At 39.6% G+C, this 16,933-nt stretch overlaps 1 protein-coding gene across 2 annotated transcripts; it reads left to right on the top strand.

Annotated features, from left to right (window-relative positions):
• The first annotated feature begins 13 nt into the window (after positions 1-13).
• tmc5 (transmembrane channel like 5) lies at positions 14-15,510 on the top strand. 2 transcript variants are annotated; one of them, XM_034239297.1, is made up of 21 exons: positions 14-184; positions 666-769; positions 1,237-1,448; positions 2,349-2,426; positions 3,893-4,009; positions 4,098-4,200; positions 4,920-5,001; positions 5,082-5,342; positions 7,432-7,574; positions 7,700-7,844; positions 8,040-8,192; positions 8,577-8,743; positions 9,165-9,240; positions 9,328-9,425; positions 9,522-9,617; positions 12,293-12,368; positions 12,925-13,058; positions 13,201-13,374; positions 14,212-14,290; positions 14,399-14,491; positions 14,583-15,510. In XM_034239297.1, the coding sequence occupies exons 2-21, from the start codon at positions 696-698 to the stop codon at positions 15,096-15,098; spliced, it is 2,877 nt and encodes a 958-aa protein (XP_034095188.1). In that variant the 5' UTR covers positions 14-184; positions 666-695; the 3' UTR covers positions 15,099-15,510. The 2 variants fall into 2 exon arrangements, with proteins under 2 accessions (XP_034095188.1, XP_034095189.1); XM_034239298.1 differs by lacking the exon at positions 5,082-5,342.
• The last annotated feature ends 1,423 nt before the right edge of the window (positions 15,511-16,933 follow it).

Here is a 16,933-nt window from a genome sequence, read left to right as displayed (position 1 = left end):
TTCCTGGTACCCAGACAGTGCTTGGTTTTATCTCACGGACGGTGGTGCTCAGGCTGATTCACTCCTCACGCTTGGTCAACAAGGACTACAGAAAAACTAGAAGACATTTATTTCTGCAACTCTCCAGCATTTTGTTCGGACTTTTCTATTGTATTATTTTCCAACATCACCACACATTAACAAGGTAAGCAGGGTGTGAGAAAAAGTATTTTATCAAGATTTTATTTAATTATCTGGACAGCATAGTATAATCTATGATAAACTACTTTAACTCATACACTATTTGTAGTCCTGCTAGATGAGATTCCAATTTCCATTATTGATGTATCACACTGCAGTTTTCTGTTCATTCTGATTTTCCTAGTCTGCCGTCCTTCAGTGGCTGTAGAACCATAGACTTTCCATGTGGTGGAAACCAAACCTAATGTTTGAATTAATGATGATGGGACCAGGGGATTAAATAACACATTCTTACCCCCTGACAATGTAGCTGTCACTCTGTGCACAGAAAGGCACTTGGTGTTATGCTACTTGTTTACTCTGAAGCTGGCATAGGAAGCTTCAATACAACACTCAATGAAGGACTATTCTCTTATCAATCTTATCAACATATCAATAGAGCGACTGCTTCAGGTTGAGCTAAAGTATCGCTGTTGTCTTCACAGAAGAGCGAAAGGATCAATTTGAAGGATCTCATGACAAGTTACAGTAATGGAGGATTATTCAACCCTGCCTACCATGACAGCGAGACTCTGGAAATTGATAGAAGGTTTGTTGCAATATGATAAAATGTGTCTTCAAATGTGCATCAGTGAACTATTTATTCTGAAAAATGTGTTTTACTCTTTTACATACCAAGCGTGTATTTGAGTGGGTGCTGATTGTACTCAAAGGGCATGTCATGTACTATAAAATAATGAACAGGATGTCTTCAAGGATCAAGCAGCATATGTATATAACACTCTTCTGTTAAACATTACGGTAAACTTTAAGAGGCAAATACATTAGTGTGTTGGTCTCTACTCAGAAACCTTATCCTGCACTTCCTTGTAGGATATGATATCACCTCCTTAAAAAACGCTCAATATTAAGCATATCTATGACACTGATTATAAACATCACTTGAAATTCCAGTTCCTTCCTCGAACTGATAACCTCAGTGCTCTTAAGTGTTATAAACACAAACAGTGTGACGTCAATGTTTTTTCTTTATCGTCACACATTTGTGGTATCTAGGTCTTCCAGCAAAACCCCCCTCCACACTAACCCCTACGCCCGGGGTGAGGGTGCAGATGGACATTACTCCACTGGTCAGATCAGCAGTGATGATGCTTTAAGGAGGGTGCCGCGGGGGGGTTGGCAGGAGGAGAGCTGGAGGGGGAGGGAAAGCCTCCCCATGGGCCACATCTCAACACGCCCTCGGAGTCCTTCATGGCAGCATGACATCAGTGAGTGGCCAAGCTACATCTTTTGGACTATGGAACAATAGTAAAGCTGGGATAGGCAGTATGGTTTTTTTGGGTCGTTTGACAAAAATTAAATTATAACCTTGCAGCATATTGTAATTTCAGTGGTCTGAAAGGAAACATAGATTTGCCTTGTTTTCAGGCCTTGACTTTCTTGTCTCTGGTGATGAAAAAGGGTGTTTGTTTTGGCTGTTCTATAAATGCAGTTGCATGTGTATGGCCCTTTAGATATTGATAGCATGATCCAACAGCACAAACTCTTTTAGCAACCTAAAAATTGACAGACTTATCCAAAAGAAAGTCTGACAATGTTCTCTTGCACTTTGAGATAGAAAGAAATGTTGTTAAATGTTTAGCCTATTGCTAACCGTAGCAAAAGACTCAACTGCGGCTAGCACCCAGCAGCTTGTGGCTGCATTTCACATCTAGCTCACATTAGTTTACAGCTGCAATTAGCAGAAGCCTTAACAATTAGCAACATTTTCAATCCCACATGAAAGAAGCTAAAACCTCTAAAAACAGATTATCATTTGAAAAGGCTCTGAAGGCCCAAACAAAACAGAAAGGTAGTTCTTATTTAATTGCTGCTTTATAACCCTATTCAAAATCATCTGAATGACGTACAGTTTACTGTATGTCTGTTCTTGTTAATGGTAGGAATGGATGCAGAATACTGCAATATCAATAGAATTACAATACGCTGAGAACTTTCTTTGGAAATGTTGCCTCTTGACGTCAAGAAAAGTCCGCCTATCCCAGCATCAATGTATCTTTTTTGTGCATGACAACTAAGGCTATGTCGTTTTGTTTCTATGTACCTCTTTGTGTTGCTCAGTGACAAGTTTGTTGAAACTTCTACTGCACCTGCTCTCTTTTATTCAGATCACAGTACCTTCCAAATCCCACCTGACTCTCAGTATGATCGATCACTTTCCATCCGCCTTCCTTCCACAACATCAGGTAATGGTTAAACTAAATGTACTCCTTAGATAATAGTTTATTTTCACAGTTTTGTTGCGCTCTGTTGGCATGGTTTTGCTAAACACACAGTAAAAGTGGTAAAGTGCATTACAAGACAATACTTTTTAATAAATGTGACTTGTTGACTTTGATTATCAATCAAGTTAGCTAAGTACTGGATAATCATTGATGAAAGGTCTGCAAAACAGAACAGTGACAAGGAAGTTGGCAAAGAAAATGAAACAGAGGGAAAGGGGTTGTCGGGAAAATATCGTCTTAATCTGAAGGACACAATATAAAGGTTTTGGAAATGTCTGTTTAGAAAGTGGATATTTGGGTATGTGTGACCGCACCATGTTAATCACGCATACTGTAACTAAATCCCTTTAGAATGACTCTTCAGTTTAAGGCAGCCTAATTCTGCCATTGTGATAAAAACAAAAGGTCCTGTGACTCATTCTAACGAAACCTTCTCACAATTTAATGTCATAATATCTTGAAATAACGAGAAACTTATTTTGATTAGCATGTTAGCATTGGAACTGAGAGCATTCTAGCAAGCTAACGTTTAGCTCAACGCATAGCCTAAAGTGTGACTCACAGAGTGAAATTATACTATAATTTAAATGTTAAAGACTTAACGTTAACATATTACCTGTGAATAACACTAGTCTCTTGAAATACACAGTTGGCACAGTAGTCAGTCTTCGGTGCCAACAGTAGGCTATGATAGGTTTAATCAGGAGTAAAGATAAAGTCAGTAGTATAGCACCACAAAAAGCTCACATTGCTATCAGTTGTACTTTGGTGGTGCACTATAACTGAAGGTAATAAGTTCAACGTTTGTGTGCTGTAATTAATCAGGAAAAAAATAAAGAGACAAAGTAAATCTCAGTCAAGCTGCGGTGGGAGAGTAAATGTTTGCATGTGTGAGCAGCTGCAGGTTTACATTTAAAAATGCAGACCCTGATAACGGTCATGCTGCTCCTGTTTTTCCCATCTGTCCCGGGAGTTTGCCTGTAGATCTCAAGTTTATTTTGGCAATCCCAGCCGAACAACAGAAGTCAATGGGCATCATTCACTAATAAGTATGTTCTTAATTAAGTCCATATGTCAGATTTATGACATGTTCCTTAACCAAAAATGTGTTTATGCCTGTGTTCTTATTATGATGGATCCCATCGGCCTCTTACAGTGAAGCGTTTCTAATGTAATGTTTATTTATTTGAAAGGTCCATAATGATTTGTTAAATAATGAAAATAATGATCAAAAAATATAATAAATGCAAAAAAAATATGGTCATTTTAACCATTTATTATACAACTGAATATTTCAAAAAAACACAAAAAACTATTATTTAGCAAACACATGTTGGCAAAACAGACAAATAAATCGCAATAAGGAATTTCCTTTTAGAACGATTGGTTGATGAGGCACATTATTGTCTTCATGTTTGTTCCTTCAGGTAACATGACGATGAGAAGGAGGAGAATATCAATGAGACGGATGAGCATGTTTCCTAACGGTGATCCTAACCACGTAGCCTTCACAGAGGACGCCATAAGGAACGAGATGGAGAATGGTAAGAGCTTTTGAATGTGAAGAGTGACATATAATCTACATTCATACAACTTTTACATAGAAAATGTTTGTCATCCTGTGTGTGACAGAGGAACAGAACCTGGTAAAAGAGCTTGTTGCCCTATCAACACGAGATAGAATTTGGGCGATTCGGGACCTTCCAATGAGCTTTGATGAGAAGAAACATATAAGGTGGGTTTTTCACTGAGAAGAATATGTTAATTAGCTTCCTTGTTAGACTATTTCTAGGCACAAAGCACAACCTTTACACCCTGCTGGGAACCATAAATATGGAACGCAATGCCAAGGTACACTGTTGCAATATTGATCACTAGAGGAAAAGTGACAGAATTACGCACTGCTCTTGTTTCAGGGCACATTACACAAGAAACTATTAAAATGACAGACAGTCCAAAGGTTTTTTCGGCACACTACAACATTATATCATTCTGGCAGATCTTCTAGCTCATCAGGAAATATAGATTTTCAAGGCACTAATGTCATTATTGTAACAAATTAACTAGATTTATGATACTTCGGAATCCGCTTATCAATAATAAATCAAATGTATGATAAATAATGAGTAAACATTTAAAGTATGATAATACCTTTCTGGGCAAGATTATGGATTGATTATGTTGAAAAAAACACAAATAATATACGTATAAAATGTTCATGCTACAGAAGAGAACTATGATATAAGGATCAGATTATTACGAATAAAACATCACAGTAAATGTACAGACTTTACAATGTTGTTATCTAGCTTATGATTAACCTGCACTGCTAATGTACAAATCCCTAAATCATGTTTCCTTTTTATTACTTTAAGAAATGTGTTAATAAAGTTTTATAAAGTAGGTTAAAAAAATGACTTCTACTTCTAACTATATTCTACATTTCTTCAACAGGAGCCAAGTGCTGGCATTCAAGTCTGCCAAGAAATCTCGCCAGTTCACATGTTTTGCAGACTGCTCTGAGAACATGTCACTGGTAAGTAAACAACATGCTGCAACGCCTTACTTAAACAACTAAACCATCTGATTCATCACCTATGTGTGTATGCTACACAGTCTTTCCGCAGGTGCGGATATGGTATAAGATCAGCCAGGCAGACCCTGGAGCTGTGGCAGGGCATCATGAAAGAGATCGGTGGCACGTTTGGCACCAGCGTGCTCTCCTACTTCATGTTCCTCAAGTGGCTGCTCATGTTCAACATTTTCTCCTTCCTGGTGAACTTTGGCTTTATTACCATCCCGCAGCTTGTTTACAGCCCCTGGCCCAACATATCTCCGAATGTGAGCTTCAGAGGACTGGAGATACTGACTGGAGCAGTAAGTGGAGGCTCCCACCACTACACATACCTGTAAAGCCACAACTATCCAAATGGTCCCTAAAAAGTTTCAATATTTTTTTACTACATTACATTACATTGCATTTAGCTGACGCTTTTGTCCAAAGCGACTTACAATAAGTACATTCGACCAGGAAGACACAACCTTGAAGAAAACAGAATCATATAAGTATATCAGGTTTCATAGAACCAAACATTTCAAGTGCTACTCAACTGGCTTTAGGTAATCCAGTCCTTTATTAGTATAAAAGTGCTTCGTTAATCGTTCTAACGCTCGAAGTGGAGTCGAAAGAGATGAGTTTTCAGTTTGCGCCGGAAGATGTGCAAGCTATCTGCCGTCCTGATGTCAATGGGGAGCTCAATCCACCATCTTGGAGCCAGGATAGCAAACCCACGTGTTTTCGCCGATGGGAACTTGGGTCCCCCTCGCAGCGAGGGCGCAACGAGTCGTTTGGCTGATGCAGAGCGTAGTGCACGCGCTGGGGTGTACGGTTTAACTATGTCCTGGATGTAGGAAGGGCCAGATCCATTCGCAGCACGGTAAGCAAGTACCAGTGTCTTGAAGAGGATTCTAGCAGTTATCGGAAGCCAGTGAAGGGAGCGGAGGAGCGGAGTGGTGTGGGAGAATTTAGGAAGGTTGAAAACCAGACGAGCCGCTGCATTCTGGATGAGCTGCAGAGGTCGGATGGCACATGCAGGTAGACCAGCCAGGAGGGAGTTGCAGTAGTCTAGGCGTGAGATGACGAGAGCCTGGACCAGAACCTGAGTCGCTTTCTGAGTCAGCTGGGGACGTATCTTCCTGATGTTGTAAAGCGTGTATCTGCAGCAGCGGGTTGTAGCAGCGATGTTTGCAGTGAAGGACAGGTTGTTATCTAGGGTCACACCCAGATTCCTTGCAGTCTGAGTCGGGGAAACAACTGAGGTGCCGATGTTGATTGTCAGGTCAAGAGTTGGACAATCTTTTCCCGGGAGGAAGAGCAGCTCAGTCTTGTCAAGGTTGAGCTTGAGGTGGTGAGCAGACATCCACTGAGAGATGTCAGCTAGACAAGCAGAGATGCGTGCGACGACCTGGGTCTCTGAGCGGGGAAAGGACAGAATTAATTGGGTGTCGTCAGCGTAGCAGTGGTAAGAAAAACCATGCGGGCTAATGACTGATCCGAGCGAGTTTGTGTACAAGGAGAAGAGGAGGGGACCAAGAACAGAGCCCTGAGGGACCCCCGTAGTTAATTGACAAGGGTCGGACTCAGACCCTCTCCAAGTCACCCTGTAGGTACGGTCTTTCAGGTATGAGGTGAGGAGGGAAAGTGCAGAGCCTGAAACTCCAAGTTTTTGGAGAGTGCGAAGGAGGATCTGATGATTACTAAATCAAAAATGTTATGTTCATATGAAATTATTATGTGTAACGTTACATATGACCCCACAATGATATATAACCCCACAGCTTAATCAAACCCCATAGTGTTATTCAAATATGCAAACATGCAAACAACAAAGTATCTTATTTATGATGTGCTAGTTTGCATGAATTCCCGGAACAGATATCTGAAAGATGAGAGACAGGTTCAAAAGTGTGGTTTCCTTATGTTGACATATTAGAGATAAAGGTTTTTACAGAGGTTACTTTGGATATCTCTTTGTCTTAATCCATAAATCAGAAAATAGTGTCAATGGTTATAAAAAATAAATAAAACGAAAATGTGCCATGTTTTTAGGAATAAAATGTTACACAAAACCAATATCTTTATATTTAAAGATATATATATCGTTAAAATGACACGTATTAGACACTACAGGTTAATAGGCTATGAAGAATAACTAATCCAGGTTCCAATTAACTTCCCTAGTTCATTACTTACATTTGGACAATTATCGTTGTATAAAATATTCTTTAAATGCTAAATATTGGTACATTTAAGAAAAAATCACAGACAAGTAGGTAAATACACATCGTAACATGACCAGTGTAGGAAAAAACTATGTTTTTGACTACATTGTCTGGCCTTATGTGAAGATGCTCAATAAATATGTATTTTTCCCAATGCAATATAAATGTGTTTTGGTTTCTCCAGGGTTACTTCAACAACACTGTCATGTACTACGGGGGCTACAGCAATGAAACCAAGGTGCATCTAGTGGAGTACAACATGCAGTTGGCTTATTTCTTCACCATTGCAGTCTACATGGTTCTGTGTGGAATTGCACTTATCTTCAGGTCAGTCCAATTGTCCATACAACTATATAATGTAGAGAACATTTTACATTTCCTTAAATTCCATTAAATTACATGAAGTAGTTTCAACTCTATACAATGTACATTGCCTATTTTTCGTCACGCAGCATGGCCAGCTCATTCAAGACAAACTATGTGCTAGCAGACCCTGCTTCAAACAGTGCATGGCAGCTTCTGTGCAGCTGGGACTTTAATATTACCAACGATAAGGCAGTGAGACAGCGCAAAAACAATCTACGAGTGCAACTCAAGGTGACTATTACTGTGTTAAAATATATCAAGTAGGAGCAGCTCTCAATGCCATGTTGAATATATTAACTAATTTATTGCCAATCTAAGCTTTTAAAGATTTGTTCACAATAAGCGCTCATCAAACTTCAGACCCTTAGTTATCTCAAAGGTTAATTCCTGTTTTAAAACACAACATGCGCCTCGTAATTTTTTCAGGAGTCCATGTCAGAGAAGGCCCAGAGGGAGCGCCTAAGCCTCTCTGAAAGTCTGAAGCACTTTGGGGTTTATCTGGGTGCCTGGCTGCTCTCCACTAGCCTGGCTGTCGGCTCTGGAGCTAGCATCTATTATCTCTGCCAATTCGAACAGCAGGTACACAAAACTAAACTGAAACTAAGTTTTATTGTTAAATTGGAATAAGTGTTCTTTGTTTGATTTAGACTACATAGAGGTTTCTTCGTCTGTACGAGTCTTATTGTTCCATTAAACCAGTATTAACAGAAAAATATTCTTACTGATCCCTTTGTCTGCATGCTCTGAGAAAATACGTATCATCGTACTTTATGGCATGGTAATAAAGCAATTGTTCTTTAAATTCAGTATCAACATGCGTCATAAGATTGCAACTTACTGACAGTTATATGTCGAGTCATTTACTGGCAGTGCAGGGATTGATTCATTTCTTTGCACACAGTGTTGTCCGTCTAGCAATATGTTGAGCTGATCTAACCCCTTATCCATCTGTTATCTTTATAGCGGGCAACAGATTCTGCCAACTGGTCTCTGCTGCAGGAGGCAGAGACTCTGCTGGTTCCCTTTGTGGTGTCTCTGATGAACCTGGTCGTCCCGCTCTTCTACTCCCTCTTCAACAAGTTTGAGCACTACTCCAGCCAGCGCAAACAGATCTACGCACTGGTAGTCAGGTCAGACAGCAGAGACAAATTAATTTAAAGTGCATAAAATTGAGAATTTTAAGTAGTAGTAGAAAGAATTGTTGCAGAATACACTTTTTTGCTTTCTTGCCCAGAATTAGACGTGAAGAATGATACCACTCATGACATATTTATCCGTTCAATGCAAAGATGGAGTCAGCAGTTGATTAGCTTAGCTTAGCATAAAGAATATATAGGGGGAGAACCAAAGCTTGTTGTTTTTTTTTCAGTCCTTATGTTTAGCTAAGCTAATAAGCTAAAATAAGCGTAGGCCTACTCCAGCTTCATATTTACCGTATGCATGGGACAGTTGTATCAATCTTTCTCGGCAAGAAAGCACATTAGCATAATTCCCAAAATGTTCAAGCATCAATCTTGAATAAAATATTTGTTTCTCTTTTCCCACTTACAGAAATGTGTTACTCAAGATGTCCATTCTGGCTGTCTTGTGTTATAACTGGATGAATGTGGTGGCTGTAAAGTTTTCGGTATGTTTGACAGGGTTTAACCCAAAAATGTGTTATATCAGTTTCCATCGCTAAAGACAGTCATTCATGAACCTAATGTTTTTCCAGTGTTGGGAGTCCATGGTAGGACAGGCTTTGTACCGACTGGTCATTGTTGATTTCCTTTTTCTAATGTTGGGATCCTTCTTTGGAGAGTTTCTTAGCAAGTGAGTGGCTTTCTGTTTGTTTGTGTTCTTCACAATCAAATACATGGGGTTGGTTAACCTCACATGTAAATCATATGTCTAATTTCCCCTCAACAGTGTGATTGGGACCAGATTACTTCCACGTCTGGGGGTTCCAGAGTTTGACGTAGCCAGAAATGTCCTTGAACTGATCTATGCACAGACTCTGGCCTGGTAAGAGCAATACATTCAACACTTACCAATACCAGAGTCGGGACCAAGTCATAGTTTTGCACTTCAAGTCAAGTCTTCAAGTCTTTGCACTGAAGTCCTGAGTCCTAAACACAATTTGTACTTTCCCAGTTGTACTTTATTAAGAGAGTAATAATATATGAAATATACAAAGTTTGTGAATGCATTTAAAATGTGTATTTATTTGCTCAAACTAAATTAAAGGTGGGGTAGGTAATTTTGGAGAAACCAGCTCGAGTGCGCTAGAATTTGAAAATACACAGCCGGAAGAAATCTGCTACTTCCTTACAGAGCCCCTCCTCCAACACACAGGAACGCGCACATGACCAATGAGGGCACGAGATAAGTTGGTGCACAGATGGAAGGCTGACAGGCAGGTAGGCCATCCAGTTACTTTAGCCGGCCGGCTAAAATGATTGGTTGTGCTTTTTACAGTACTACGGCTTCCACAGATGACATATTTTAATGGATTTGTTGTCAAAGTACTTAAGATATTCATTGCTATCGGGATGTTAAGAGCATTCCGTGCAGGGCCGGCCCTTGGCATATGCAGTATAGGCGAATGCTAAGGGTGCATTAACCCAACGGGGGCGGACATTTCATCACAACACAATTTCCCGATTTTGGATCAACAAAGTACATCTTATTATCTTAAACTAACAGAACTACGCTATATTGCGTACAGCGCCAATAAACTATGGCACCCCCCCACCCAAAATCAAGTTGAACTGCCCCAGCCTCAGTAAACCCAGAGGTTTATGTCTAATAGTTTTTTTTTTTTAAATAATGGTTTTAGTATGCAATTATAGGTTTTAATTTTGTATTCGTGTTCATTTAAAATAAATCAAACTCCCAAAATCGTATACAGCTTCTGTGTGCTGCGGCCGCAGGGGGGGGGGAGCTTTAGAGAGCTCTCTCCTGAAAGACTGAGAGGCTCAGTGAGGTAAAGGCACACCTTTATATGATCATTATAGTTATAAAAAAATAAGAGAACAGATGAAAAACAGGTATAAAATACTATATGACAGTACAAAAATGTAGTTATTAATAAACAAGAATACAGTTTGAAAGGAGAGTGATTTGTAAAATATCCATAGAGAAAGAGAAAATCTGCTTACAGTTCTGTTTCATATGGGTGTTGAGCAGTGGCGGTTCTAGACCAATTTGACTGGGGGGGCCAGGCTGGGGCCAGTTATTTTCTGAGGGGGGCACAATAAATGGAGGACGAAAAAGAGAAAGACAGTATTAAGTAATTGCGCATAAGAAAACAATGCAATACAGTTATTGGTATTTGTTTCATTACACTATTATTATATGATTAATACCTTTGTGTGCTGTTTGGGTCAGTGTTTACTAAAATATTTTTTTTTTAAATGTTGAAGTTAAATGCATCAATCTGGTGCACTTGGAGCACAAAATGAATTTATGGATACAGCTCTCAACACTCATATGAAAGGGAGCTGTATACTTTTCAATGATCCAAACATCTTTAGAATATGATCACAACCAATAACAAATCATTTAAACTAGTTTATTCTTATCTTATTTTACCTAGTTAGCATTCTTTATTTTTATTTATGCATATTTTACTAATCACTCCCCTTTTAAACTTTTTTTTTTGTTACTGTCCTATAGTACACATTGGAATGATTTCTTACTTTATTTTGTACAACTATATTAAATAGATAAAGGTGTGCTCTCTCTAGTTCTCACTCTCTGTCTCGCTCGCTCACAGAGGCTGTGTGCTCCTCCGTGGCGATGACGGCTTGCGTTAAAAAAACAAAACAAAACATATTTGTAAAGTGGGGGCTATGGAGGGCTTGCGAGATACCGGTAGCTCGCGATCGACGTGTTGGAGACCCCTGCTCTAATGGGTCCGACTAGAATGACAAATATCGTTAGTTACACCTATTCCGTCAGCCAATAAATCGTTTAATCATAAACTTTTTTTTTGTCATTTCCAGGGGGGCCACGGGGGGGTCCAAAGAACCTAGAACCGCCCCTGGTGTTGAGAGATGTATCCATAGATCTCTGAATGTTGCTCTCAAAGTGCACCAGATTGATGCTTTTAACTTCAATATTAAATAAAAATTCTGGGGGAGCATGCCCTAGAGGAGGTTAGGCCCCCCCCCCCCACTTAAATGATAAATCATGTTCAAATAGATAGGAAACTAAATACATTTGCACACATCTTGTGTCCATATCTTTCTGTTTTGGTGGTCATGCCACAACCGTGCATGTGCATGCATGCGCGAGTCGTAGTGAGTGTCTGCATTTTGTGGGGGGGGGGGCGGGCGCCAGCAAAAATCTTGCCTAGGGCAGCAAGTTGGTCAGGGCCGGCCCTGATTCCGTGGAATATAACAAAGTGTGTATCTCGAGCCGGTTTCTCAAACGTACCTACCCCACCTTTAATAGTATTCTAGAGTCAAAAGTCCAAAATTAAGTCAAATGTTGGTGTTGAAATCAAAGTCAAGTTACAAGTCTTGATTTTTGTCGAGTCGATATGAAGTCTAATTTTTTATTCACAAAGTCCATATCTCTGCTTACCACAGGACCTAACAACTCAATGAATTTAAAATCAAGATTTGTGTTTCTCTCCTGGTGTCAATGCTCATTTACTATGCATAGTTAGCTAACTGTGAATTTCCCCCTCATAGGATTGGTATTTACTTTTCTCCTCTGCTGCCTGCCATCCAGATCCTCAAATTCTTCATTTTGTTTTACTTAAAGAAGGTAAATGACACTTAATTAATAGCCTTGGTGATTGTAAACTGAATTGCTATGATGACAAACAGCCACAGGGAGATACAAGGCCATCGCTGCCCTAGTTGCTCTCTTTAATGTTTTGCGCTCACGTTCTGCTATTTGTGCAGCTGGTTCAATATTTGATTCAAATCCTTTCATCACACTGACAGCATGCTTTATTTTTTGTTTTGGAAAGGACTTAGATATTGGGATATGTGAAGTAAACAAGTTGGTTGCAATGTTCCAGGCAAGATCAATCAATGTCAGAGTAATTTAATTCAGAACGATTGGTAATTTGACTCAGGATGGATCTGGTGTTCTTGAATGTTTCATGAACATGCTGAATGACCTTTGAAGCAATACTATTCAAAGCTCTGATGAGTTCTTGATGTTCTCTATTATGGAGTGAAACAGATATGATGTGTAGGCTGGTTTCGTAAACTTAAAAAACATCATTGTGGTAGTGCAATAATAATGAGGGAAAAAGTTTTTGTGTGTCATGTATTTGTTCATGTGTATGAGTGTTTTGTTACCACTTCCCCAGGTCAGCCTGACCCAGAACTGCCAGCCTCCGAGGCGGTCAGGCAGAGCCGCTCAGATGCAAACCATCTTCATCGCCCTGCTCTTCTTCCCTTTCTTCGTGGGAGCCGTCTCTATGGTTGCGTTCACCGCCTGGAGGTACGAGGACATGACCTACAGCCTGGAGTCAAAGAATATCATTGTACAACAACAAAATGATAACAAAACTATAACATACCCTTGGTACACAAACCCCCCTAAAGGTGTTGATTGGTTTTGTCTACTTTGTCTTGCTCTGTAGTCTGACCCCCTCAGAGCATTGTGGTCCTTTCCGGGGACTCAACAGCACCTACAATGTGGTCGAAGTTTGGATGGTTCACCTGAAGGAGACCTCTAGTTCTCACTGGGTGGTTTGGATCTACCAAAATGTCATCAGGAGTGAAATCTTCTACTTTCTTATCTCACTCATCATCATGTAAGTTGATTGTGCAGGTGTCATGTTGCATATGTGGTGTGTGTCACATTAATTGAGATGATGCATAAAATATAAATTAAAAAACAAGAGAGAAAAAATCATGAAAATCATGTCCTTAAAGGGGTCCTATTATGCCAGGTTCATATTTGTATTTTGTGCTTCTACTGTGACATGTCTCCATGCTTTAATGTTCAAAAAGCTCTTTATTTTTCTCATACTGCCTGTGCTGCATGCACCTCTTTTCACCCTCTGTCTGTAACCAGAGCCCAGTCTGCTCTGTCTCTGATTGGTTAGCTGGCCGGCTCTGTTGTGATTGGTCCACCACTTAGAGATGTCACTCCCCTTAGCCTATCATATACAATGTGTTGGAGCGCTATCCAACAGAAGCACAGTGTTACATAGTGATGTCATGATGATACTGAAATAAACAAAGTCCAATTACATTCACAAAAACCTAGTTAACAGTCTCTACAGGAATAAAAGTATAATAGGGCCTCCTTAATGAGTGAATAATCTTACCTCAAGGTCCATTTAGTTTGGTTTACTAACTTTGCTGTTTAGTAGTTGTAATTATTACCATGTTCACTCTCTCTAATATCAAATGTGGCTGTAATGTTATATGTATCAATAGGACGTAAACCAAATCCATGTGCTTAATGTTTTGTTAATAGTAATCTTAATACACTTTCTTTGTAGAGTATAAGCAGGGTGCTACATTTAGCAACTGCATCATACCAGTCACCATTCTGCGGTTGATTTATTTGACTATTTAAACATAGACTGTTACAGACTGGAACAGTGTTTGCATAATGTCATGTCATATTATCATGCTTTCAGAGTCATCATATACATCTTCTGGCAAGTCACTCGGGGCCGCAAGCTCCGTATTCGTGTACTGAGAGAACAGATTGTTAATGTGAGTGTTCACTTTTTGATATTTTTCCTTCTTTTTGGTACCGATTCCTTCATTTATTGCTTGGCTGTACTTAATTCATCCCTTAACTCTGTCTTTTTCTCAAATCAGGAAGGGAAAGACAAGTCCTTCTTGTTAGAGAGACTCCAAAATCTCCAAAAATCTCACCCTGATAAAAGATCAAAACAGAAGAATCCGAAAAAGGTGTGTTGTAAGGATTTTTTGATGCCAAACTCTCACCTTTCAGCCTGAGATTTGCTATGAATTTCTCTGCATATTTTTTCACATCTTTCAGCACTCCAAACGGAGGCCAGATGACCACTCCTCAGGCGGTCAGTCCACCTCAAACGCCATGATTCAGGCGTTACTCGCTCGCCAGCAGCTCGAGAAGGAGGAAGAGGAGAGACTCAGCACTGGCGGAGTTCCAGTTCCCTCCGACATCTCCTCCTCCTCTAGTGCTCTTATTCAGGCCATGCAGGCCCGGCAGAGGGCCGAGGGTCAAGAAAGGAACGAACACTATAGCGCAGGTTATTACGAAAGCCCCACAAACACATCCAGCGCTGTCACACAGGCAATGCAAGCCAGACAAAGAGCGCAAGTGGAAGGAACTTATGATGCAAGTGATCCAACTTCTTCTGTGTCAAGTGTTATGATGCAAGTCATGCAAGCCAGGCAGAGGGCAGAGGAAGAGGATAGGCCTCAGTGGGTCCCGGCACCCCCACAAAACCCAGCACCCGCAGGCTCCAGCGCGCTCATTCAGGCCATGTTGGCCCGGCAGCAGGCCCAGAATGAGTATGATGATGGCTACTAAAAAAAGGGCCTTTATTTTACCATGGATAAGTGGGACAGAATTGAAGAGATGACTGAAAAGACACTTTTGATTTGTGTTATCACCCATAGATGAATAGCCTTGGTTGTATATCTATAAATTAGGTGATTTCTCTAGAAATGCAATACATTTTAATAGGACAAGTATAGGTACTGTAGCAGGGCTAGAAGATATCGTAGGCCCACCTCTCTATGCACTTTTTTTGTACAAATATATCTTAATAGTATGTTTCTATGACAGTATATACGCCTTGTAATATAAATAAACACTATAACATGTATAGGCCTGATATTGTGCCATTTTGTGATAAGATTTATATATCATACACTCCAGTTGTCAATACTGTACTATATGGATTGAGACCAGATACAAATTAAAAAAGTTCAAAAATAAATGTGTCATATTTGTTTGTCATGTGTTAGTTTATGCCAACAATAAGCAAGTAAGCATGCAAAAATACAGTCACCACCATATACAGTTAAATGTAGTTTTTTATTTAAAACAACACTGCCCTCTGTAGGGATTCTGCATACATTGCCACAGATTACACATTATCTCTTAATAATTCAAAATGTTGGCCAGTAGATCAACATTTATTTTACCATTAAAATATTTGGTGAAATATAAAAACTTTTACTATTAACTTTTATTAAACTATAATAGCAATGACTAAAACCTGTATTTTGAGTGGAGGGGGGCTTTATTATCCAGAATATGTGGCTAAAAAGCTCTAGAAAAGAAACATTTCCAAAGCATTAAGTAATCATGTTACTCGGGTCAATACAGAAACATAAAATAAAATGTTAAAAGCCATTCTCTGTACAAAAATACTTCACACCTTTACTTTACAACGTATTTACAATTTGTATATGTAGGCACGTCCTTTACAGTAAGTCTACTGCTTTATTTCAAAATGTATCAAAACTGGGTGTGACGTATGACCAGAATTTATTTTAAAAACATTTACAAAAAGAAAGAGAACAACGTAATGCGTGATATCTATGCATTGTGTCGCCAAGAAATCTACTGAAATTAGCATGCTAACTGACTAGCCCGGCCTGTCCTGTTTATACCACATGTTCCTCAAGAGGTAGTGACTGAACTTATTAGAAGAGGAACAGAGGAGGAAGTAAAGCTGACCTGAGTGCTTGTCAATCATGGTAAAAAAACAAACGTACCAAACATTTCCAATTGTGTTGAAATGGGACTGTTTTGTTGCCACTATGGTCTTGCTAAAACTGAGCTACGCGCTAGCTATAACGTAAACTATAGGCAGAAACCGCATGTGTGATGATTGTAGGTGTCTCTTGTAGAGTTACAGCAGTTAGGGTGTATTTTCTGTAAACTTGCTTAGTTAGTGAATGGCTGGTTAGTTGGTATAAACATATACAGTCTATGAGACTGTATAACGGATGGAACCATGTTTCTTAAGAGTTACCCACCTGTTACTCAAAACAGCCCCACTCTTAAAGAGGACATATTGTGCTCCTTTAAGGTTCATATTTGTATTTTGTGTCTCTACTTTGACATGTCTCCATGCTTTAATGTTCAAAAAGCTCTTTATTTTTCTCATACTGCCTGTGCCGCAGCACCTCTTTTCACCCTCTGTCTAAAACCAGAGCTCATTCTGCTCTGATTGGTTGGCTTGCCGGCTCTGTTGTGATTGGTCAACTGTTTAGAGATGTTCCGTCCGGGGTCTGCAACCTTTTTGATCAAAAGAGCCATTTTGCACCCTTTTCCACCAATTGTTTTTCTCTGGAGCCACAAAACACATTTGATAGCTTGATAGCTTATAAAGTAGGACTATTGTTACAGTG

The sequence above is a fragment of the Gymnodraco acuticeps genome, unplaced genomic scaffold (genome assembly GCF_902827175.1).
Source record: "Gymnodraco acuticeps unplaced genomic scaffold, fGymAcu1.1, whole genome shotgun sequence".
Taxonomy (NCBI): Eukaryota; Metazoa; Chordata; class Actinopteri; order Perciformes; family Bathydraconidae; genus Gymnodraco; species Gymnodraco acuticeps.
This window is presented reverse-complemented; position numbering and strand designations above follow the sequence as displayed.